The following is a 24117-nucleotide window of genomic DNA, read 5'->3' as shown; positions in this document are numbered from 1 at the left end:
CGCAATAAACATTTTTATATATTGTTGCAAAACTTTGAAGTATATAAAAATAAAACAAACTGTAACCCTTCGATATACTTAACCATTATTTCTAAGAACAAATTAATACGATTTAACGCATTATGAACTTCAAGTTTTGTTTAATTATTTCAAAAATCAAGCCTTTCAAGGGGAAAGAATAATATTTTTGCACGGGCCGAAATTCGGAATACACCCTCTACATGCCAGTAATATTTTTAGCTGATACGGATCACTAAGCAACTGTATTATGTTTTAGTGCCGGTACGATACGTCAAGGGCCGGAGGAATACGGCGAGAAGTGGGGTCACGCGGCCCCCACCGAGTTGAATTTTTAGTTTTTCCTGATATTTATTTGACCCCGCATATATTGACAATTTTACCCCAAATAAAAACAATTCAAGTGTAGCTCTCCTACCCACGTATCCTAACTCCGCCCGTGCGGTAAGTAACGGGTGCGACACGGGGTTGACAACAGCTTATCTACCTCGCCCAATCTCCACGAGGAGAAGGCCCATCCAGCCTAATCCCAAATCTGAAAAATGATTCCTTTTTTCTTCCACAAACAAAAGTTAAAGTTAAAGTCAGGGTCAGGGTCAACCCGGTCAAGATCAGTCCATTCAGGAAATGGGCCTCTGGCTTTCCCAACTTTGACCCAAGACTCTTGACTATGAAAACAAGGCACTTGGGACTGGGCCGATGATTAGCCTTTGACCGTAGGAATTCGGAAGATTATTTTGGACGATTCTGAATTTTGACGTGGCCACCACTTTCCCGTTAATGCTGTGTTTTCGATGAGTTTTGAAAAAAAAAAAAAGTAAAAAAAAAAAAAAAATACAGGTACTAATGTCGTCTTCATGATTTCAATTTATTGATTTAAATATTAGTTTAATTTGACAAAAGTAAAGGTTGGCCAAAAGAGTAGACGTTGCAGGTGACCGCCCCAACTCTTTCTCTTCCCATCATAGCTTAATCTTAATCATTTCACAAAAGTTATCGTAGTATTTTCTACACAATTAGTCAAACCGACTCTTAATTGACGTGACTTAACAAAGACCCCCCTCCGCTATACACTAAACTAAATCCATACACCGCCTGGGTGAGAGTTTCTAAAATCATACTAGTATTATAATGATTCGAATCGTGCGTTTTGTGGAGGATTCAAACCACTTTATTTATACAATTTGACGACTTGTTTGATATCAATATGCACATTGTAGATATAGCTAGAATCATTGTAAACATAATCTTTGAATCATCTAACCATTCATTATCTCTAATAAAAATATTAATAGGTTACGGTTTCATTACTATTGATAATCCATCAATATGAGTTCTTTTATTAATAAAATGCTTGTCGAATTCTACCAAGTGATAGAGTAAGATTTTTTTGCAGGGGTTGAAACTAATCAAACAGTTCGAATTCGAGTTTGTGTTCGCTCGTTGCCATTTATTGCTCTCCTAGTTCCAAATGTAGTAACGTTCAACAAATCCCATAAAATTGATCGGTACAATCATATTGCCTCCTTAAAACCATAAAGATGCATGTACCAGTACTGCTAAAACCCCTTTTTCCTCTCCTAGTTGTCTCCCTCACAAAAAATCCCTTTCTCCCACGTGATCAGTATTATGATCAATAATGCGTGCTTCGCTTTTTCTTCAAGGCAATTTGTCCACATTATTATTGTCAAAATAACGTGATTCACCTAAGTTATCGATGTCAAATAGATTGATCAATTTCTTACAAGTTTATTCTGCACATCGAACTCTACACAATAGACTATTCTTTTTTTCTTTTTTTAAAGGGAAGATAAGAGGATAACTTCACCTATTAACTTACTTAGACAATTGCTGACTAGGAAAAGATAGAATGAACCCTTTAAATACACACACAAAACACCCAAGCTCCTGATATAAGAGCCTGCCCAGCTGACGCAGGACCACACAATAGACTATTCAAATCACGTTTCTATGCCGGGACGACTCGCTCGCCCGCGCGCACAGCAGGCCCCACGTCCTTTCCTGCCACCACACGGCCCACACTCCTCCGGAGGAGGGGGGCTGCTGTCCCCTTAGGGACAACAGCATGTTGGTGGGCCCAGTTTCTGGACCCACTCCGGTCTCGCTCCGATGATCGGAATCGTTCACTTTGTAGAACTCGTCGAGTAGAACAACCATGCAAAAAATCAGCTTAATTGGATATTGTTAAGTGCCTGATCGGAACCTTTTTATCTTGAAAAGAATGGATCCGAAATACTGGATCAAATCCACTGTAACCCATGGACTGAGGGTTATATAGGCTCTGATCAGGAACTTAACGATATCCAATTAAGATGATTTTTTGCATGGTTATTCTACTCAGCGAGCTCTACAAAGTGAACGATTCCAATCATCAGAACGAGACCAGAGTGGCCCAGAATTAGGCACAGCAGCCCCCCGCTTCCCACTCCTCCTGCCTCCACGGCTCCGCGTAACAAAACCGAGGTGGGCGGCTAAAGTGAGTGGGACCCAGGTGACTCACAAACCAAAAACAGAAAGATCCACGTGGGATGACCTAATCAAAATGGAAGCCCAGAGCGTCATCACGCACCTAAATTTCAGTTTCTCCGCACTCTATAAAGGTAGGTAAAGGCGTGCCTCTGTGTTGAGATTGAGAGAGTTTCCGGCCGTTGAATTGTGTAGTATGTTTTAAATTCAACGTTTAGAAAATTCCTCGAAAACTGTACCTCTCTGACGAGGATTTTTCTTACCGTTGAATTATGTACTATATTTTAAATTTAACCGTCGAAAAACTCCTCGATGATAAAAAAACACCGAGATTTTCGGCTCAGGATCCTACCTCCTCTATAAATTTCCCTCCCTTAACTCCCTACGTAACAAATCTATTCGTCAGTTTAATACTAACAGCGGTGGTTGTTAGACTAATCTAATACTAGCGTTTAGACTTCCTTTTAGGAGTATATTTAGTGGGGGCTTCACTTCACAACCAACCACCGACGCTTCCAAACCGGAAGAATTTTTCCAGGTAATCTCTGCTGCCGTTTGATTTTTCTACTACTAATATAGTAATATATAGAATAATATAATAATCTCAGTCCCATTGTCAACCATTTGATTCTGTTTTTTTTAATCCCGGTGAATCAAACGGAGGGATTTCGAAAATTTGAATTTGGTGCGCATGCGTGTTTCTCTTCTGTAGCTGGATTTGTTCTACACTTCCCTTGAATTTGTGTCGATCCATTTTGCATAGTAAACAAATTTTTTTTTTTTTTTTTGCGAGTTTATGAGTGTCATTGAGTTTTTTAAATTTGCAAAAAAGTTCAAAATTTTATAAGAAAATATGTTTTTTTTTTTTTTTAAATTCTCATTTTGCATAGTAAACGGTTCTTTCAGAATAGAAAGAAGTATTTCTTTAGTTTTTCCTTGTGAAATTGAAGTTGTGAGGGGGCTTGTTGAAGGTGTAAATGATAAAGTTATCCCTCCTCTAATAGTAACAACTTAAGCGAGCGTTCCTGGTGGATAATTATCATGATTACTCGTTCATCATGCTTTCTTGATAGTTACTACGATATGAAGCTCAGCTCAGATGTGAGGAACTACATGAGGACTGAGGCGGACTTGTTCAGAGTTCATCTTAGAGCAACTTTAGCTACATTTTTTACTTGGGTGAATCTACAATTTTTTTAGGATGGATTGGTTCATACAGAAATCCAATTCGGGAGAAGAACTATTATAGTTGGTTTAATGTAGAGCAGGTTTTTGCTGTTAATATAGAACCTGCTGCTTTCTTGTGTGAATCAGATAAATCTCAGGTTTAATGGATCAAGTGGTTGCTGATAATAGATTTCAACACGTTGAACTACTTCCCGCGGTTAATGATGACTTTGGTGGTATCATAGTGGAAATGAAGGAACCCATGGAGCCTGAAGCCTTTCGTTCTCAACTTAGATCTTCAATATCACTGTGGAAGCTACAGGTTTCTCTTCTGCTCATATTCATGCAGGAATGAATTGATACTTGCTTTGTTGGATAATCTTTGTATCAACTCTAGAAGAAATGATGGTCAGAAATAACAGGCGGATGACTTTCTATGCAATACCTTGCTATATTATGGTGCAATTATTCTACTGTTGGGTGCTGGGTACAGTTATCTAAAAAAGATCACTACTTGCACGTCAAAACCTCATAATATAACAGTAAAACTTGCGTGACACAGATTCATTGTCGGAATGTGATGCTCATTCCGAGGCAGCTTCTATGTCTACATAGCTTGTTTACGTTATATTCAGGAATATGAATATCTGGACTAAAGATGTTGAATGTAATACCAAATTGTGAAACTGCATTTTGTCATCGAGTCAAGTAGTCAGGACCTGCTGCAGTACGAACTACTCTGGCACGTTTTGTCATTGCTTGCCTTCTAGTTCTTCGCTTGACCTGACAAACTCATACATACTTCAAGCAGAGTCATAGATCAACAAGCCTCCGACTTATATTCAGTTTTTACTTTGGACGATTTTATAGTAGGTGGCCATATTCCTTAATTAAGAAATGGTTATTTGAGTTGAGGGCACTTTTGACTGGTCTGTTGCCACTTTAGTGTTTGAGACTTTTCATTGAATAATCTCGTAATCGCTCACTTCATAAAGGTTCCCTAAATGTTGGTTTCGATGAATTCTAATATTCTATACCATACATCTTTGCTTAGCGTGGGTAAAGTTAGCAGGTTATGTTTTGGAAGTAGATGAAGCGGTGCTTGAACCATCGTATATGCAAGACGATGGAAGATGCTTAGTGCGTCGTTATAGGTTTTCCATCGTTTATTCTTCCTCTAATGCTATATTTAGCTCCAATCTCATACCTCATCCAAAATGGCGTAGAGATCCACACTTTTTTTTTTTGGTTCCTTTACTGTAGCAGGTAATGGATTAGATTGGCTATAAACCCCCAAAGGATAACTGTGCCTCTCAACCTGGGATCCAACCCACTAAGCCCCTTAACTAGGCTATTTTTTCTTCTCCGTTTTGATGATTATTTACTTTTCAATTGTCTTGGCTCTCAAAGAGATGGTAAAACAAACTTAGATGCAACCAAGGGTCTCTCTTCAAGAGATGATATCATAAATTTGTGATTTCCATTTTCGTCAAGACTCAGTAGACTATAATTTCTGTTAACATGAATGCAGAAGCCTGAATCACGGCGTTTGAACTATACTGTAAATTTTGCAGGGAAAGAGGGGCGTTTGGATCAAATTGCCCATTGCACTTGTAAATCTTGTTGAAACTGCAGTTCAGGTAATATTTTCTACTTGCTTGGACTCTGGAATCCAGTGTTTGACTTGTAAAAAGTAGGGTTGGTATCTGTGACCCAGTAGCCCCATAAACACGATTTAGGTCAAGGGTGAATTGCTTCCTAGTTGTATGGGATGCGGTCTTGACTTGGAACTCTGACCCTGCAACATTGGCTATTTAATGTGTATTTGTACCCAAAGCATATCTTATTATCCTAGAAGTTACTGATGACAGATTTTATAATACTGGAACACTTGGGAATTGGTTTTGGTTTAAAAGATTCAAACTGTGGTACTGCTACTCAACCTGCACCCAATCTTTTTCACAATTGCAATTAGAAGAAACTAATCCTTGTTATACAATTGATTTTTGGAACATAGTGAGAAAATGACGCTGAACATACTTTAGATTTGGTGATTTTGTTATTACTTTTTTGGAGCTTTTCTGCCTATTTACTTTCCTTTGGTAATCTGTTATGTGGAGGCAGGAAGGGTTCAGGTACCACCATGCTGAGCCTGATTATCTGATGCTGGTATACTGGATTCCTGAAACAGCCAATACTCTCCCTGCAAATGCTACACATCGAGTAGCTGTTGGTGCTATTGTCATGAATGATAAAAGAGAGGTATTCACCCCTTACGTTTCAAGTTCCAACTACTTGCATGGACTTGCTTGCTTTTCTGAGGAGTTTTTCTGCTTAATGATCTCCTTTTTGGACTTTTAGGGTTATTATAAGTGAGATTTGGTTTCATGCAGTCCAGCAAATTGTGACAGATCCATAAAGTCATCCTCTGGCATAAAACAATTTTTAAGATGTCAGGTCGATGTATACTCTAGTGTAGATAGGAGATTTGCAACTCCTCTAGCTTGGTTACTTTCTCTTGTTAGTTGATTTTCTCCAATCCATTGTAGGATTTCTTCTTCGAGCAATGTGCTTAACTTAATGAAACATATTTTGCTTTGATTTCCCTCCTCATATTCTCGTACTCAATGTGATCCTCCAGCATATGTGAATTTCATAATGCACTAGTTCACAATTTGCTTTAGATGTGTTGGCGTCTGCCTATGTTGTGTTTGTTGTTTTGAACCTGGAAAGTGGTTGGTGGTTGGTAGTTGCTCGTGGTCCAGGAAAAGAGCGGCAAATTCAGAGGAACAGGTGTGTGGAAAATCCCTACTGGAACTGTTGATGAGGTACGCATAAAACTTGTCCATGAATTGCAAAGGCCTTCCAACAATTATTTGATCGGTTTTATCCACAGGGTGAGGATCTATTTGCAACAGCAGTAAGAGAAGTAAAAGAAGAAACAGGAGTAAGTGATGAGTCTAATTGTCTATTTCATTCCCCACTTTTCAGCTTCTTACATACTTGTGTCTCTGATGCTTCTGTGATGATAATTTTGTAGATAGATGCAGAGTTTGTGGAAATTCTAGCTTTCAGGTTTGTATCTTGCATATTCCAAGTTCCTTCCTCACATTTAGTTATAATCCTAGTTTTGAAATTTTGCTGTATGCTGGAAAGTTGGCAGAGACTAAATTTGATAGAACACCTGAAACAAATTGCTTAGATTCGTGTGCTAAGATTCAATTCGTTTTTCGGGGTAGCTTGAATGGACCTTCAACTCATTTCCAAAGAGTTTTGTCCAACCATTTGGGAATGGAAACATAAGTCCTCTCTCAGCTATTCAGGTTTGTCGAGGATCGTAATTTTAGTAACATAATTTGATCACAAACTTTATGGCTTCCTTTCCTTACAGAGACAACCTCGCTAGTATTACCCCTTCCCTCCCCTAGCATTACCTTCAACGTAAACCACGGCACTCATACCAAATAATACTATCAATGGGTTCAATTGCACATGCGAGACCATCTTTTTGAGTGAATTGAACAACTGCAAAATCTGATGCAATTTACCGATCATCAGCCTCTTTTTTGTTGTTAAAGAATGAGAATTTTTATGCGTTTTTGGTCCATTGAATTGATTTACAGGCAATTCCACAAGTCATTCTTTGACAAGTCGGATTTATTCTTTGTCTGCTTGATGCGTCCACTATCCTTTGACATTCAAAAGCAAGAATCAGAGATTGAAGCTGCCCAGGTACTTGGTTAGACAACTGAATCAGCCAATATCTGTAAAGACATGGTTTTGCTTCTCTTTTCCCTCAGTTTTTTTTTTTTTTTTTCCGGTCAAACGGAAATTCCTCTTTTCCCTCAGTTTGCTTGCTTGTTTTATCAACCACTCGTCTTGATATTAGCCTAGACGCATTATTACCGGTAACGAGGCAAACAGCTCCTCCTTTTTTGGTAAAACAAAATATTAGAATTCTGAGACAACATTAGTTGTCTGTCATCTGTTATTTTCCCAGCAAGTATTCTTGGCATTAGACAGTTTGGTTCTAAATCGCAACCATTGAGTTTCCTTCTAATAATTGGAGAGCAATATCCCTGTGGTCTTGCACATATGTGGCAATAACTCACGATGCTTTTGTTTGCATTTCCCCCTTCCCTTAAAACAGTGGATACAATTTGAGGAGTACGCAGCCCAACCTTTTACTCAGAAACACGGTCTTGCCAAGTACACTGCAGAGATTTGTTTGGCAAAGTTGGAGAGAGAATATGTTGGATTTTCACCGCTTCCAATAAGGTCATATTTTGATGACCGGATAAGTTACCTTTATTTGAACAGCCATGATCTCATCAACAAGTGAATTTCCACAATCTGCCGTCGGAGTTAGAACTGATGGTTAGGTCATTGTCTCTGTAACTTTAGGTTATATGATTTAGTGATTGGGAAATGATAATGCCAAAATTGTTTTTGTTGGTGCCAAAACTCCAATGCATAAAAGGATTGTACCATGTCAAGTGTACAAGTCTTTTGTGCATTGGAATTTTGGCACCAACAAAAACAGTTTTGGCATTATCACTACCTAGTGATTTACTATTAGCGCCAATCATTCTCTTTTCCGTAGTCTAAATAATGTTGAATGGGTAAAATACATTTCTGTACCATCTCTTATTGCTAAAGAACTTCAGAGATGGCATAGTATTTCAATCCTTTTAGGGACCACACTGGATTAGGTTTGAATTTCAATTCCGGTGGTTATATTTTCTACTGATAAGCACTATTGAATAAGTAGTTGTCTTGAACGTTATTGTTGTCTGTTGTATGGAACATCTCTTGGAATCTTTAAGGTCCCTTGCATAGATAATGGTACAATGGTTCACCATTGTACCGAGTGATTCTGAAGGTGGGGCTCGGCCATTGTACTGAGTGATTCTGAAGGTGGGGCTCCAGACTGGATTTTGCCCTAGTTTTCTTTGCTTTTGCTATTAGTATGCGTCTATACAAATTCTTCATCTCAATCATTTTCTTGAAAATGACTCCCTCCTTTAAGTCAAGGTTACAGATGGTGGTTAAACTTGTACACTACTTGGAAAAGCCTCTAGAATGTTCTGCAATCTTAGTTTCCCTCGAATTCATACAAAGATCTTTGTTATTCCAGTCCTCTTTTTTAAGTCAGCATATTGTTATGTCCTGCGGAATCAACCAAGTCCGTGACAATATGCTTGCTTGTTAACGAGCGCGAGTTGCGTATCAGTGAAAGATGCTCTGAAGTTTGCAGAGAAACTTATCCTTTGCTTCCTGAATGTGAAAGGCACATTTTGTTCTTTCTATAAAGTCCCAAGGCTCCGTATCTCCCCGTTGTACTGTATGCTCAGTCAAAGAGTAGAGTGAGCTTTAGCGGAAACATATTCCTTGCTTCTTGAAAGTTAAAGATAATACTGGGTTTTCCAAAGACTGATTGGCAAGCACATTGGTTGGGCGTTGAACGACAGGTTTATCAGCAGTTGCAACCTCCATGCCCTAGAAATATTATTGCGTGTTCTTGCAGCCATCTCTCCCCACCATACAGTGATGAGAGACGCATCGAAAACTGTATGGATCTTGCACTAGAGAATGATGAGGAGAGTGATGAGAGACGCATCGAAAAGTGTATGGATCTTGCGCTAGTGAATGATTAGGAGAGCGCTGGAGCATTGCTCCACGAGCACTTAATAATCTCATTAATTGAATTTTGTCTGAAACAAAGTCATCACTCCTCGCGGATCAAAAAAAAAAAAAAAAGTCATCACTCCTCTTGAGGGCGATGTTATTGGCTAAACAAACATGGTTCAGTTCAGGTTTGGACATTAAGTTTTTATCTCCATCGAAAATGAACATACAATTAGTCGAAAGAATATGGCTTGTCTACCTTCTAGAGTTACAGCTCCTCTGGATGGAGGGGTGAGAGAAGAAAAGAAAGGGGAGTGGTCTCTCTTATTAGTGAGAGAAGAAAAAAAAGAGTTGTGTTTTCTCACCATCCCAACCACACCCCAACCAAACAATCGTGAGAAATCAGATTCTGAGGGCAATTTCCGGCAAAGCTGCGGCGACCAAGATCTCTCAACTCCCACGACCAAACACACTGTCTCCCATCTCCGGCGACCAAAGGGGGTGTCTGTCTCTCAACCCCGGCGACTGCACATCACTCCGTGGCCCGCACGCACTCTTCTCTCATGGAATCGCACCAAAATCGGTGAGAAACGAAAACGGAGGTGTAAAGGGTTCTCGTCTCCCTCCCTTTCTCACCCTCTCTCGCCTGCTACACCATCCAAACGCCAGAGGTGTTCCTCTCCCCCTCAAACTCCTTTCTTTTCTCGCGAAGTCGCTCCATCCAAAGGAGGTGTTAGACTACAAAGGGCAATCTAAGTGATCGCAAGAAGTATACTTTAACAAATTTAAACCATTGATTGTTAAGATGAAGAGTCGAGATTCAACTACGGGCCCTTGTCAAAATACATCCAATTCTCCCAATCATTGAAAATGACTACCACAACGTCCCTTAACTTAGTTCAATCATTTCACAAATCACAATCGTACACCACAAAAGTTTTGAAAAGAAAAAAGAAAGAAAAGAGAGCCACACAGAAAAACCAATAAAAGAAAAAATAAATAGGAATATACCATGAAAACAAATAGCCGTAAAAGGCAGTACTTATTTCTCTACTAATAAAAAAAAGTAAAAAAAAAAAAAATTCCCAATCCAGAAACTCACAGCTGTAGTAGTAAACCCAAGCACAGACCCAACCCCACCGCAATAAATCTCGGGCCGTTAAATCTAACGGCACCGCTGCTATCCGCAGTCTGATCAGCCGCGTCTCCGTCGGGCGAATCCGCCGGGGAATCTGCCGCGGGCGGCGACAGGTGCTTCCCCTTCTTTGCCGGCTTCGGCGCATCAGCCACTGTATCCGGCGCCGGCGCCGGAGCGGGAGTCGGCGCCAGACCCTTGAAGAGCTCCCTCGGCAACAGAACTTTATCGATCGAGAAAATCGCCACCGGCTGTTCGTCGATTACCGTCCCTGTTATCTTTGCCGTCACGAGCTTTGTCTTCAACGTCACTACCTCGCCGTCGTTCTGTACCGTGAAATCGTACTTGTTGGCTCCGTCGGTGGCCAGAGTGTTCATCAGACCGTTGTTGGATTTTAACATTGCCATCGATTGGTACACCGGAGCGGCGTGAAACTCTAAGAAAATGAGATTAAATTAAATTGATTATTCATTTCTCATAATTTGTTAATGAACTTTTGGTAATAATAATACTAATTTTTCGATGCATCATTTCTCTTGACAAAAAAAATAGAGAATTAAAAAGCACACAAATGTAAATCAAAGTTGTAAAACAAAAACAACAAAAAAGGCATTTTATGTGAATGATTTTCGCATTGCTTTTTTATAACCTCGCTCTCCCTTTTGTCTTTTTAGTTACGTAAAAATACAATATTGTCCTTAAATGTGCAAAAAAATGAGATCTTTTATGAATAATATTGTACCTTCAAATAAATAAAGATAAATGGGGAGAGTACGGTTATAAAAAAAAGAGGGTTCGAAAATCACTCCCTGTATTTTATTTTAAACCTTTTCCGTCTTATTTTTTTCCCCACAAGATTTTGCTTTTTACACTGCTCTCGTCAAAACGAATGGATCAGACCGAATGGTCAATCCAAAACGTTTAATATGGATCTAACCAAAATTCAACAAAGACGGAATTAATACGACGAAACAATAATTTGGAAGAAGGTATGTTGTTTGGTAAAATGTTTTGAGGGAGGTTTCTAGAATAATAAACGAGGAGAGGTAAATGGAATAATAACTAAAGATAAGTTTATTAAAACCGTGCTAAGAGAGAGAAAAAGCTTCCGAAAACTTCAGACTTTTCGTAATCTTTTGTACAGCTTTCCACCAAATTTCTTGTTATTAATTACGCACTTGTCTCGACGACAATATGAAAGAAAAAATATATAATTATCGACTTCAGTCAAAAACTAGTAAAAAAGTAATATTAGAAACACTAAAATACAGTTCTCGAATTTTTTTTTTTGTCTTTCGTATTTTGTTTTGCTTTTAATAGTAATTTTTACTTTTCCGATTCATCCTCTAAATGATAGATAAAAAAAAAAAAACTTGACATAAATTCAACATAAAAAAAACCAGGAAAAAAAAACAGGGTACCTAACAGATCCTGCTTCCCTGACGCCGTTAGGTTCTTGTACTTGGGCAAGAAGTTTTTGAAGGCGTCGTCGCCGGGGCAGAACACTGTCAATCCGCCGTCGATATTGTCGTCGTACGTTTTCTCGGCGTCGGAGCCTAGCAGAGTCTCGGCGAAGACTTTGCAGCCATGAGCCGACATTATAGAGGTCAGATTCATCTGGCTCGGGCCGGGTGTCGGCGCTGCCGCGTCACTCGAAGCTAAGATCTTGCTGATCTGGATCACCGAGACGTTGTACGGTATCTGATGTTCAAGAAGAATTCAGACATCCTCAGTCAATATCTCGAATTTTATAATCAACACTGGTACATACATATCACGTCGCTTCACTAAGATTAAACTTCGACAAAGACATTTCAACAGCGAGACTGCTGCTCGTTTCGAGGTTTCAAAATATTTGGACAGAATTTTCAATAAGTTTTATTTATTTATTTATTCACTCATTACTTTAAAAAATCTCCTTTAAAACCAAAACCGAACAATGTCATTCCATCTCCAATTTTGTCCAATTTTGACCATAGTGAATTTATGTTTCCCATCAAATTACAAAATGATATAGTATTTTCAAAATTGTTTCACAGTATTTTTTCTACAATTGTACACTTAGATTTTGAGAAAAGTACGAGTATACGAATTTTGAAACATATTCACAAAATTATTATTTTTACTCGATGGAAGCATAGGCCAAATTGAACCAACATTTTAGTAGCACAGAAAAGTAACAGTGTCAAAAACTTAAAATGCTCCAGCATAATAAAGCAAAAACCATAATTAATCAAAAATCTAGGAATTCAATTTTAAAACACAACTTCGGACAGCAATTATGCCCAGAATCCATGGGCATCTTACAGTTTCAGACATAATTCTTAACCTTGTCCAGAATTGAATTTTAAAAATGTGTTCATAGCATTGCGTAATAACTAATGGGGTAAATTTGGCACAAAACAGGACATGTAGAATTAGATTTCCAGGAGCAACCAAACGTTTCTCACCTCATCCAAGGACTTGACAAAGACAGCATCAACATTCCCACCATTATCCTCCGCTCCGAACCCGACCTTCCCTCCCTTAAGATCCGTAATATTCACAAACCCGGACGACCCGCTCGCGGTCCCGGTGGCCTGGAACATGGTGGCGGCGAGAGCCGTCCCGTTGGTGATCTGGTGAAGCTTCTTGGCCCCGAAGTAGTCCAGCAGCACGTGGAAGGACAGCACGTTCTTGATGGTGTAGATCGAGGGGTGCTTGGCGAGCAGATCCGACATGGCGGCGTTGTCGACGGCGCAGACGGTGATGGTCTCGCGGCTGTTGATCTCCGGCGCCAGGTGGGTGGCGGTGAGGTAGTGGTTGAAGGTGGAGAAGTCAGGGAATTTCTCCAGGATTTTTGTAATGTTGTGGGCTGACGAGGTGGGGGGGAGAGAGAGTGAGAGGAGAATGAGGAGGAGAGAGAGGACTGTTGTCCCGGTGGCCACCGTCGGTAGCTGCATGGCGGTGGAGAGAGAGAGCAGATAGGGTAGAGAGAGAGAGAGAGAGAGAGAGAGAGAGAGAGAGAGAGGGACAGGGGAAGAGAGAAATGGTGTCGAGTAGTAGAAGAAGAGAGATCTGGAGTGGAGTGTTCAGTGAGTAAAGGAAAGAGACCATAGGAAGAGGCTTGATTTACAAGAATGCCAGTTGTTTTTTTGTTAGTACAGTAGTTTTTAAACAGGGATTAGTTGAGGAAAATGACGAATGTTTAGGTGGAAATATTGACGATTGTTTGTCAAAAGATGTGCGGAGCCGACAGAGATCATGCTCCATTGTATTGTCTCTGTCTTCGCGAGGAGTACTAATTTCCGGCGCAGTTGGAAAACACCTTGTTTACGGTAGCAGTCTATCGCGACAGTTTAAAAGTATTTTGAACGGTCCGAATTTTAATGAAATTTTTTCGAAAAAAAAGTTTAATATTTCTCCAGAAAAGTTTCATTTAACATCCAGATTGTCCAAAACACTTTTGGACTGTCGCGATTGAACGCTGCAAACTCTTATTTACAGGTGCTCCAGAAATAAGATTTTCCCGTCTCGCGTTCCAAAAAAAAATAATAATAAGGGCCACGGACCCTTCAGATGGGGAAAAGAGAAATGATGGCATACAGCTCTTTTTAGAGCTAGTTTTCGTTTAAGGAAAATGCCAACCTCAGTTCGGTGGACAACGATTTACGCTATGTTTGAATTAGTATTTAAATTTTTTTTTGAAAAATAATAAGGGTAATAAATGCAGAAAAATAGAGAGAAATGTTAAAAGTAGGAAAATTTTTTGACATTAATGTTTGAAAAGTGCATTGATATATGTGAAAGATTTTATAGGTATTTTAAGAAAAATACATATTGTTATTTTTAAAAAGTACATTGAAATTCTAACTTTTTCGACATTAAGTGTCAATTACCCATGGGATAGTTGAGGTTAGCAAGACTGTTTTAAGAATCAGGGCGTGTTTTACTAACTAAAATAAATACTTACTCCGTATTTTTTAAACTAAAGGTGATGTATAACAAGAAAATGACTGGTCTCGTAAAGCAAAAAAAAAAGTATTTAAAAAATAAAAATCTCAACAGAACGGGACTAACTAATTTAAAAGTCGCTTCTACGAGGTGCTAGTGGTTGATTGGGAATTAAAGAGTATCAAATTAATGATGAGGTTTTACTGGAGTAGGGCAACCCATCTTGTGTTCGACAAGCTTAATAATGATTACTAGTAGTATGTTCATTCCGCTTGCATAGATTTAGGGGGACAGTTGAGAGTTTTGGGTGTGAGTTTACAACTTTACGTGCATGGATTTATGGTACAAACATAGTGTTTCGTTACACGTAAACTCCACATAATGATGAAGGATTTACGCAACTCGCAATTATAGTGTTTTGACGAGGTAATACTTCTTGACATAGAAGCTCGTTGGTGAATTGAGCAAATTTTCACCGATATAGTAAGGGTATGTTCCACTTCTTATTTTTTCATGAGAACTCTCCAGCAAATAGCGATGTAGAGTGACAAGATACTACTTCTTGACTAGAAGCTAGCTTTTTGGTAAATTGCGCAGAGATATTCACCGATATAGTAAATAGTAAATGGGTTAAAATGAAGAGTAAAGACGATGGGTAGAACGGCTAAAAATGATTATCAGAATTCTCAAGTGGGCCCTATTACAGCTGCTGCGCGCTACACGTTCAAAGCCAGGCTGCAACCAACCAGTAATCGAACGATTAGAATTCCACGTGAACAGTCGAATCTGAAATAGTGGAGAACAGCAGATGCTGATGCTTCCGCACCGACAACAAAACAGACCTCCGTTGGATTCTATCTCCTACAACTACGAGGTTCTTTGGTGGGAAAATACTTCAAACATTTCTACGGTCACGATTCGTCTAAAGAACAGACAAAATCTTGTAGGAGTAATTTTTTTTTTTACCCCCCTCGGTTAAACGGACTATGCAATCATCGTTAATTAGAAATAATTACTTGATAGAGTACACAAGTTTAGAGGATGAGACCCTCTAGGCATCCGCCCTTAATTGAAACGCAACAACACTCGGCATAAAATCTACTCCATTGAAAGAGAATCGAAATCCATTTGGAAACCCAAATTTGCCAAAAACGGTCACGCACAAGTATTTCCTTTGCGATAGCTATGGATCAGCTCTCAACTAGAATTTGGTCTTGTAGTAATTGTGAGATGTGATTGATCAAGGTTCCTAATTTGGTCTTGTAGTAATTGTGAGGTGTGATTGATCATGGTTCCTATAACCGCAAACACTGGTGGGGCCCACAAACTCCATGTGAGAGCGTTTGTACAATTATTAGCGCCTACATCTTTTCTCGAGTTCAGGTTTACTTTATGTTCGTGGCCCACGCTTTTGTCCATCACACAAAATGTGTGCTGGAAAAAAAAAGCCTAGGCCACTACATTGAGATGCCCCAAGAACATTGAATAATTTTTCGTGACTAGAGGATACCACCCTCGAAACCTTAACCTAAATAGGAATATTACAGTAATTGACGATTAAATCCTACAGTACAAATCATTTTTGTACGGATTGGCCAATGAAACTCTTGTGCTTTTATTCATTCGAGATTCATAGTAAACAAATTGATATGACATGAGCCATGAATTCATTGTTTTTCGCACGACATGTGTTGTGATTTTGCCAATTTTCCAGGAGCAACAACAGAACAAGGTGAAAAACTCCGAGCTCGCTAATTACAATGATAACTCTTGGCTAAGATAAGAATGAATACTTTAATTTAAAACGACTGCCCACGGTACCTTATATATTTATGGATATACGACTTCTATGTGCACAGCAAGTTCATTTGACCGATTGCAGAAAATCATGCTAGATTTATGGAGGGAAAGGTAAGAAAACAATATACATTTTACTCTTTCCCTTGGTAAACTTGGTCGTGTACATTATTACCAAACCAAAACGAAGCCTAACGTGATCTTTTAAAAAACATAAGAGTCGGGCCTACATAGGTATGTATATGAGTAGGGAGAGAAGTCGCGAAAGAGTAGTCGAATAGCAAGAGCAGGGGAGGAGGTAGTGAAATTGCAAGAGCTGACAATATTTGGCAAGTCCACGACTAGCGAATCTATTGGTAGCTTCCTGTCTTTCGGAAAGTTCAGAAGATGAATATGACCCCATAGTTGAGTTAATTTCTGTGGAGATGTTTGCATACTACCTATGATGTTATGCCACAGGAGGAAGAACCGGGAATGGTTTTAAACATGGAACATTGATCGCTAACAACATTTCAACAGCCAAGAATGGGACAAGTTCGAAGCCATGGAAGTTCAAATGAAGCCCATGCCAACATACGGGCCTCGAGTTTGTTCAAATCAGAAAGCGAGTAAACAGAAGCACTCATGTATATATAGACTCTTGAAACATTTAGATGGAGGTCTATTTTTGCATTTGCTTTTGAAGCATCAAGCATTCAAAGTTTTAGTTTGCATCTCACAAAACCATCACACTAACAGAAAATTCAGTGACAATATCTATGACAAAGACGAATCACTAACAGAGAATTTATCATCTCAAAGCTCAACCAAAACCAACTAAAAAATAACCAAATTCTAATCTAAACTTATGTATCCACGTACAAGCAATTGAAGCCAAACGGGGGAGGAAATCTAGTTTTTTTCTCAATAGAGTCGTGCCATGCCTTGCCTTGCCCAGTGAATAGCAACTGGCTTGCCATGCCTTGGCTAGATCGGTCAAAAGAGGGAAATTCATTCAGGCATTCCATCTAACACTAGGCACTCACATACTGTGTACTTAAAGCCCACTGTTCATCACACAGGGAAAAATGACAGAAAACCCGGGAAGTTCCAAAACAATCACAGATACAGAGTGTTCAGAAAGTAAGATGATAACAATTAAGAATAAACTATAAGGCAAAGTAGAGGGCACGCAAGCACAAATAAACATCTGAAGGGATCAACAACATGGAATTTTTTTTTTCTTCCAAATAACGAAAGACGAATCATCTAAAGTTTCATTCTAGGAAAATTGGAAAATTTGTTTTGCAAAATAAACTATGCTACCGCTGCTAGCAAAACAGATATACTGACCTTTCGGGTAACTTAGACAAAATCAATCAACATTTTCTACCTCAACAAAATGAATTACATGAGCAATGCTAAGGTGACCATGTGACGGGTCACATTTGCATTGGTATAATGTGCTCGATTACATGACAAATGGGGCGCAACTCATTGTGTGGTACACAAAATGTGGTCACCAAACGTGATCACCAAAGTATTCGTGTTGCAGAAAAGAAAACTTACTTCACATAACTTGCTCTGCGGCATCAGCGACAATCGGCAATCTGGGCACTTGACCAAACAAGCAAGAACCAAACCCATAAACCAAGCACACCAAAAGGTACAAAAACACGGTGCTATCCAAACTCATCATGAAATCCAACCCAATCCCATCTTTTGGATTGAACCCCCTCACCACCAAATCAGGGATAATCAACAGTGTGTCAAGGATTATAGCCTGCATCGTGTTAAACCTCACGTACCTGCAAGACAGACACAGCAATTCACCATTGGGTGTACGAATATTAAATTCTTTTTATCACATATCACAAAAACAGTAGCAAAGAAATAATCCTAAATACTTTTGATCAACCTGTACATTTACAAAAACATAGCCATATATAACCGTAGATGCTTACAATCTTGTACGACAACACCCATTTCAAGAGATAAAGTCTTAAACTTAGTGTTCAATTTTTTGATAGATGCATACATCTTGGGAGGATGATTATTGAACTCTTCAAAAAATTCTAGGATAGGCGGAGCATCTAAACTCTCTACTCATTTTTTCACTCACTCAAAATTTGACTAAAACTCCTCAAAAATCGACTCCGCACCTTTATTCAAACCGATATCAAATTGAGCTTTACTAAAAAATTTACTCAAATAAAGGGAGACTCAAATTTCTCTCCTCTGAAATTTACAACAATGCAAAAGCTGTCGCTTAAATTTGGGTTTGCCCATTGGAGTGTTTCATACCAAATGTAGCTCTTGCTCAAATCCTTACTCAAATTTGAGTAAAAGTATGTGTAAGGGTTGGACATGCTCTTAGGTTTTCTTTAACAACGTTAGGCGAGTGGACTTGAATAATTTTAACGTTTCGAGAAAATAAAACTACTATGATTCTAAACAAATTTTGAAACTTGAGGTGAAATGGTCGTTGCGTACCTGCTGAAATTAGGGTTTCTGACCACGACAAAATAGAGGGTTATAAAGACAAGAAACCCATTGAAGGGGATGCTGTTGAAAGCCCTAATTGAGGGGATTAAGGGTTGGACTAGGGTTTGGATAGGGGTGAATTGGGTGATGACGTATTTGCCGTACTGGATGCCGTCGAAGAAGGGGAAGAAGTAAGTGACGGCGGAGATAAGGCGGTCGGCGGGGTCAGTTTGTGAGTCGTCGTTTTTGTTGCCTTTGGATTGGACGGTTAGGGTTCTGGGTTTTCTGGTTGCGGTTCTGGGTTTTGTTGAGAGAGAGAGGAGAGGTGATGGGTGTTTGAGATTGATGAGAGAGAAGGTGAGGGGGGTTGGAGTTGTGGATAGAAGATTGGTCATGGCCATTTTCTTGAAAATGGAGAGAGAGAGAGAGAGAGAGAGGGAGATGAATATTCAGGATTCACCGAGAGAGAGAGAGAGAGAGAGAGGGAGAGAGGGAGATGAATATTCAGGATTTTCACCAAAAAAATCCAATTTAATTTTAGGTTTGGCCGACTATTCGATATTTATGAAAATCCGGTAGGTAGTGCTCATGGCGGGAGCTCAGGAATACAACCTCCAAAATGTAAATAATAGTATTATTCGTGTAATTTGTGATATAAATTCTATGTCGTATTTAAGAAATACTTGTTATGCGCAACTATATTCACTTGATATGCGACAAAAATTTACGTCAGAATATGAGTCGTAAATATGTTGTGTCTTTCCCATTTCGGTTATTTTTGTAATTGTATTTTGTGCATGTTGATATTTGACCAATTTATCGACAACAAGAAGAAGAAGGTCAAAACTCATGTGACCCATGAGTTCACTAATCTGGTTTAAGATAAAATTAATACCGCGTCCCACAGTACCTTATAGATGTACAACTTCGACGAGCCTTTGGCGTTTGATCATTTGACCAATTGCAGAAAATCATGCTAGTTTGTGTTTCTGAATTCAGTAAGCCTCTGTTTGAAGCATTGTTTTGGTAATTTTGATCTTTGAATAGAAAGCTAATAAAACAATAGAATTGAGAAGTTACGTTTATTTGCATGATTTCTATTTCTTTTTTGGCTAATATGTTCCTACATTCATGACCCAAATGCAGGCTTAATTTTTTTCACTTTCGCAAAGCCAGGTTTCCAGTTGTTACTGCTTGCACAGTATCAATGTTATATACCAATATTTCCTTCAAAAATGAGAGTGTAAGTCATTACTATGGTGTGTTTATGAAACCACAGTTGAGTTTATTGCAGTGGAGGTGTTTCATGTTTTGCATACCATCCATCTATGAGGTTCTGGAGTGTGACATGGGAATTGATTTTGCTATTTCAAGATTGATCTCTAATAACAACATTTCCCCAAAAGCTACAAGCTTGAAGCAGAGATGTTCATATGGAGGGAGCAACGCTGGCATAAAGTCCACAAGTGCATGAACTAAAATCCGGCAAGACAAAGACTGATTACTGAGAGAAGTCATTAAGAGAAATTGACTAGTGAGGTGAAACTGCAAGAGCTGATAATAATGAGCAAGCTCATCAACTAAAATCTATTCCAATCTTCCCCGTCTTCAGGAAAGTTTGGAAGACGAATTAGACCCCTAAGTTGAGTATATCTACAATGTATTGCAGCAGGAGTAGGAAATCGGAAAGGTTAACTATCAAGATTCATCTCTAACAACATTTCAACAGCCGGCATTAGGACAAGTTCGAAGCATAGATGTTCAACATCCAAGGTATACCAGTATATCAGCATCGCGATCGTCCAAAACAGAGAGTATGAAAAAGAATTCATGCATATATTGGGACTTTGGAAGATTAACACGTCGTCCATTGTTTGCCTTTGCTTTTGAAGCAACAAGCATTCAAAGTTAGTTTGCATCTCACGAAACCATCACGCTTGCAGAATTCAATGACAATATATAGGACAGAGGCAGAGAATTGATCAACTCAAATTCAACAAAAAAACAAATCAAGATAGCCAAAGTAAATCAAACCTTATAGTAAGAATAAACAGAAGTCCTTCATCAAACCTGAAGTACTAACATACTGTGTATTTAAGCCCCCAGTTCATCGAAATGGGGGGGGGGGGGGGGGGGGGGGAGAACAGCAAAAGATATGAACTTGCAAACAATCATAGATACACAGAATTGTCACACACACACACACACAAAAACAAAACAAAACAATTAAGGAAAAACAATTCAGCTAGTAAAAGACACTTTAGAACAAAAATAAACATCTCAAGGGAGCAATAACATGGATTTTTTTTTCAGATAATAAAGAAAGAGGAATCATATGCTACCCCTGCGACATGAATATAGCTGACCCAATTGATTGAGACTTAAGGCTATGCTTGGTTTAGTCTATGCTACCTCTGCGAGCAAAACACATTGATTGAAACTAAGTCTACGGTACCTTTCAGGTAAGTTGAACAAATTCGACTGAACATTATCTACGTAAACAAAACGAATTACACAGAAGAAAACATACTTCACATGAACATCATAAATATCTCCGTGGCATCAGCGACAATCGGCAATCTGGGCACTTGACCAAACAAGCAAGAACCAAACCCGTAAACCAAACACACCAAAAGGTACAAAAACACTGTGCTATTCAGACTCATCACGAAATACAACTCAATCCCATCTTTTGGATTAAACCCCCTCACCACCAAATCAGGGATAATCAACAGCCCGTCAAGGATTAAAACCTGCATCGTGTTAAACCTCACGTACCTGCAAGGCGGACGCAGGGCGGATGTTAGATTTTCTTTAACAACATTAGGTGCGCGGATTTAACTAATTTTAATGTCACAAGGGAAAAAAAAATAAAATAGTATGATTCTAAACAAATTTTTAAACTTGAGTGGGCTTATCGGTCCGTCATTTGCGTACCTGCTGAAATTAGAGTTTCCGACCACGAAAACAGAGAGGGTTATGAAGACAAGAAACCAATTGATGGGGACGTCGTTGAAAGCCCGAATTGAGGGGATTAAGGGTTGGATTAGGGTTTGGATTGGGGTGTATTGGGTGATGACGTATTTGCCGAAATGGAAGCCGTCGAAGAATGGGTAGGAGTAGGTGAGGGCGGAGATAAGGCGGTCGGTGGCGTCTGTTTTTTCTGAGTCGTCGCTGCCTCTGGATTGGACGGTTAGGGCTCTGGATTTTCTGGTTCGGGTTGTGGGTGTGGAGAAAGAGAGAAGAGATGGGTGTTTGAAACTGATGAGAGAGAAAGTGAGGGCTTTTGGAGTTGTGGATACCAGATTGGTCATGGCCATTTCTCCGAAATGGAGTTGGAGAAGAAGAAGAGTGAAGTGAGGAGAGGGGTTGGGCGTTTTGTGCAGTACAAAATATACTGCTCGGATGCTTTGTTTGGTTTTTTTACAAAACATGTCCGATACATTGACATATACCCAGCTCGTACAAATGATTTCTCTTTGAATGGTTTGGTTTACCGTTTCCCTAGTATTCTTGCGGTTATTTGATTTGTTTTTCATTTTTGTCTTGGTTTCCAACTCTCCGGAGACTTGTTTGGGTAAGGTCTTTGCTTTTGTAGTTTTTTGGTAGATGCGCAGATTCGAAAACTTTTCTTGGTTACTCTGGTTGGCCTCTTGCCAATAATTGGTTATGGTGTTGTTCTATGCAATGTAAGGTGCTGGGTCGCATATGATTTTTGCGAGGCTCGGATGCCAACCTAATTGTGGTGAGATTTCCTTACGATGATGTCTTCTTGGTATAACAACTTTGCTAATAATCCTTTACGTTGGTAATTAGATTTTCTTGGTTGACTTCCCCAAAAAGATTTTTTTTTTTCTTGGTTGATCACGGAGAGGAAACAAAAACCAATTATTATTCATTTTTCCCTGTACTTTCCTGTCATCAACCGCAACCTAATATCTAGCAGAGGCCGAGCGAAAAAAGCGAAAACCTAATAGTATCTAGCTAGCAGAGATCTAGTAACAAACTCGAGAAATAAGTAGGCAACAAATCAACGAACCTTGTAACCTCCTCTCAGACCTCTTCTTGTGTAATTGCCTCTAGCTAGCGGAGATCTAGTAACAAACTCGAGAAATAAGTAGGCAACAAATCAACGAACCTTGTAACCTCCTCTCCGGCCTCTTCTTGTGTAATTGCCTCTGGTGGTATATGGTTGTTCTGTAGGGAAGACTTGGTGGACGTGGAAGTTCTTTCTCACTCATCGCAGGCGTTAAACGTTATTATTAGGCGGGTAAGTGAAATTGATTGTTTCTTTACTGCCATTTATGCTAATCCTAGTTTTATTGCGAACTCTGTCCATAATATAAATAAGAATAAGTCTCCTTAGTTACTCTAGAGTGAAGGAACCCCTAAATACCTTCCCAAGTCCGTTGTCAAAGGAATTGAGCCGCGGGCACTCAAAGTCCTAGCCCTTTGTCTTGGCACATTCGGGGACACGTACATCTTGGATTTTGCCAAGTTGACTTCCTAGCCAGCAGTCCCACAGAACCTTCTCATGATGCCAGCCATGGCCTCAGCCTGCTTATCAGTTGGAATAGTCCTTTTTTCCCTCCCGGAGGGCGAGGGCGTCTCCACCGACCTTCTTCCACCGAAAAGGGCATGGAGATTTGGAACAGAAGTCAGGGCACAGATAGTGAGGTAACCATTAGTTAACCCCAAGAAGGATGCAAGGATTATCATCCAACCCTGGTCGCCATATTTGGCTGTGAAATATAAGGCCGGGACAAGAAGGAAGTGAGAAAGAATCGCTATAGTAAGTACTTTCCGCGATTCCAACTTCATGCATTTTATAAGTGGTATGTATCTCCTGATAAGATCCCACATTTTATACATTGCTATCAAAACAAGTGCATACCTGCAGTATTATCACTTGCAAGTAGTCAAAATACCACAAGAAAAAACGCTTATATGGGTATTTAATCATATTTTTGAATTATTACCAGATGCAAGTAGTCAAAATACCATAAGAAAGAACGTTTATATGGGTATTTATTCATTTTATTGACTTATGAACGAGTAACAGTATAAACAGACAATCTGTATGCTGACACAATGTTTTCACATGTAATAAGCAACATAAGTACCTGTTTGGTATCAATTTAATTGCTTTCTATATTCTGCTTTCTATTTGCAAACAATACAGAACCTTGGCTATCCTTTTCCGAAAAAGTTTTCCGGGAAACATTTATGAAAGTTGAAACCAAAATCCACTCTCAGGAACAAACCAAAAAAGATGTTATCGGACTAACAAACTTTCTAAAACTATTATCCCATGAAAACATAAATGAGACCAACAGCAATCTGCAATGAAACACTAACCATGCGCCCAAGCTATTTGATCCAGTATCTTCAGATAAAAATCCAGGGGAAATCGACAATGTCAGTGCATAATCCATGTTTTTTTTAAACAACAATTCCTTGGTGCTTAGTCTCTCGAGTCGTTCAAGGTC

At 39.2% G+C, this 24117-nt stretch overlaps 6 protein-coding genes across 6 annotated transcripts in view; 2 read left to right on the top strand and 4 right to left on the bottom strand.

Moving 5' to 3' along the window:
* LOC131329720 (probable pectate lyase 22) overlaps positions 1 to 24117 on the top strand; it is a 97316-nt gene that overhangs the window by 49393 nt on the left and 23806 nt on the right. The gene's annotated exons all lie outside the window — the stretch shown is intronic.
* On the top strand, positions 2826 to 8439 carry LOC131329749 (nudix hydrolase 10-like). Its single transcript, XM_058363102.1, has 9 exons — positions 2826 to 3043; positions 3820 to 3994; positions 5247 to 5312; positions 5797 to 5934; positions 6423 to 6500; positions 6569 to 6619; positions 6713 to 6747; positions 7296 to 7404; positions 7823 to 8439. Exons 2-9 carry the CDS (start codon positions 3836 to 3838, stop codon positions 8012 to 8014), a joined length of 828 nt encoding a protein of 275 aa, XP_058219085.1. The 5' UTR covers positions 2826 to 3043; positions 3820 to 3835; the 3' UTR covers positions 8015 to 8439.
* On the bottom strand, positions 10186 to 13684 carry LOC131329719 (fasciclin-like arabinogalactan protein 1). The gene is made up of 3 exons (XM_058363062.1): positions 12886 to 13684; positions 11857 to 12136; positions 10186 to 10871 (listed from the first exon to the last, which is right to left on the bottom strand). The coding sequence occupies exons 1-3, from the start codon at positions 13375 to 13377 to the stop codon at positions 10399 to 10401; spliced, it is 1245 nt and encodes a 414-aa protein (XP_058219045.1). The 5' UTR covers positions 13378 to 13684; the 3' UTR covers positions 10186 to 10398.
* On the bottom strand, positions 17510 to 19156 carry LOC131329763 (protein TIC 20-v, chloroplastic-like). The gene is made up of 2 exons (XM_058363143.1): positions 18638 to 19156; positions 17510 to 17952 (listed from the first exon to the last, which is right to left on the bottom strand). Exons 1-2 carry the CDS (start codon positions 19027 to 19029, stop codon positions 17715 to 17717), a joined length of 630 nt encoding a protein of 209 aa, XP_058219126.1. The 5' UTR covers positions 19030 to 19156; the 3' UTR covers positions 17510 to 17714.
* Positions 20914 to 22261, bottom strand: LOC131329748 (protein TIC 20-v, chloroplastic-like). Its single transcript, XM_058363101.1, has 2 exons — positions 21566 to 22261; positions 20914 to 21406 (listed from the first exon to the last, which is right to left on the bottom strand). The coding sequence occupies exons 1-2, from the start codon at positions 22165 to 22167 to the stop codon at positions 21160 to 21162; spliced, it is 849 nt and encodes a 282-aa protein (XP_058219084.1). The 5' UTR covers positions 22168 to 22261; the 3' UTR covers positions 20914 to 21159.
* On the bottom strand, positions 23022 to 23973 carry LOC131329777 (equilibrative nucleotide transporter 3-like). The gene has a single exon (XM_058363160.1). The coding sequence runs from the start codon at positions 23498 to 23500 to the stop codon at positions 23135 to 23137; it is 366 nt and encodes a 121-aa protein (XP_058219143.1). The 5' UTR covers positions 23501 to 23973; the 3' UTR covers positions 23022 to 23134.

The sequence above is a fragment of the Rhododendron vialii genome, chromosome 6a, assembly GCF_030253575.1.
Source record: "Rhododendron vialii isolate Sample 1 chromosome 6a, ASM3025357v1".
In the NCBI taxonomy this organism is placed as follows: domain Eukaryota; kingdom Viridiplantae; phylum Streptophyta; class Magnoliopsida; order Ericales; family Ericaceae; genus Rhododendron; species Rhododendron vialii.
This window is presented reverse-complemented; position numbering and strand designations above follow the sequence as displayed.

What these genes read in the sequence shown, in the direction of transcription:
- LOC131329749 (XM_058363102.1), top strand. Translation starts at nt 3,836, where the DNA reads ATGGATCAAGTGGTTGCTGATAATAGATTTCAACACGTTGAACTACTT. An exon ending in TTGTTGAAACTGCAGTTCAG is followed by an intron (nt 5,313 to 5,796) that starts GTAATATTTTCT and finishes ATGTGGAGGCAG; the next exon opens with GAAGGGTTCAGGTACCACCA. An exon ending in GTGGAAATTCTAGCTTTCAG is followed by an intron (nt 6,748 to 7,295) that starts GTTTGTATCTTG and finishes ATTGATTTACAG; the next exon opens with GCAATTCCACAAGTCATTCT.
- LOC131329719 (XM_058363062.1), bottom strand. Translation starts at nt 13,377, where the DNA reads ATGCAGCTACCGACGGTGGCCACCGGGACAACAGTCCTCTCTCTCCTC. An exon ending in TTGTCAAGTCCTTGGATGAG is followed by an intron (nt 12,137 to 12,885) that starts GTGAGAAACGTT and finishes CTTGAACATCAG; the next exon opens with ATACCGTACAACGTCTCGGT. An exon ending in AGGGAAGCAGGATCTGTTAG is followed by an intron (nt 10,872 to 11,856) that starts GTACCCTGTTTT and finishes TCATTTTCTTAG; the next exon opens with AGTTTCACGCCGCTCCGGTG.
- LOC131329763 (XM_058363143.1), bottom strand. Translation starts at nt 19,029, where the DNA reads ATGGCCATGACCAATCTTCTATCCACAACTCCAACCCCCCTCACCTTC. An exon ending in AGAAACCCTAATTTCAGCAG is followed by an intron (nt 17,953 to 18,637) that starts GTACGCAACGAC and finishes TCTGTCTTGCAG; the next exon opens with GTACGTGAGGTTTAACACGA.
- LOC131329748 (XM_058363101.1), bottom strand. Translation starts at nt 22,167, where the DNA reads ATGAAAAACAAATCAAATAACCGCAAGAATACTAGGGAAACGGTAAAC. An exon ending in GGAAACTCTAATTTCAGCAG is followed by an intron (nt 21,407 to 21,565) that starts GTACGCAAATGA and finishes TCCGCCTTGCAG; the next exon opens with GTACGTGAGGTTTAACACGA.
- LOC131329777 (XM_058363160.1), bottom strand. Translation starts at nt 23,500, where the DNA reads ATGTATAAAATGTGGGATCTTATCAGGAGATACATACCACTTATAAAA.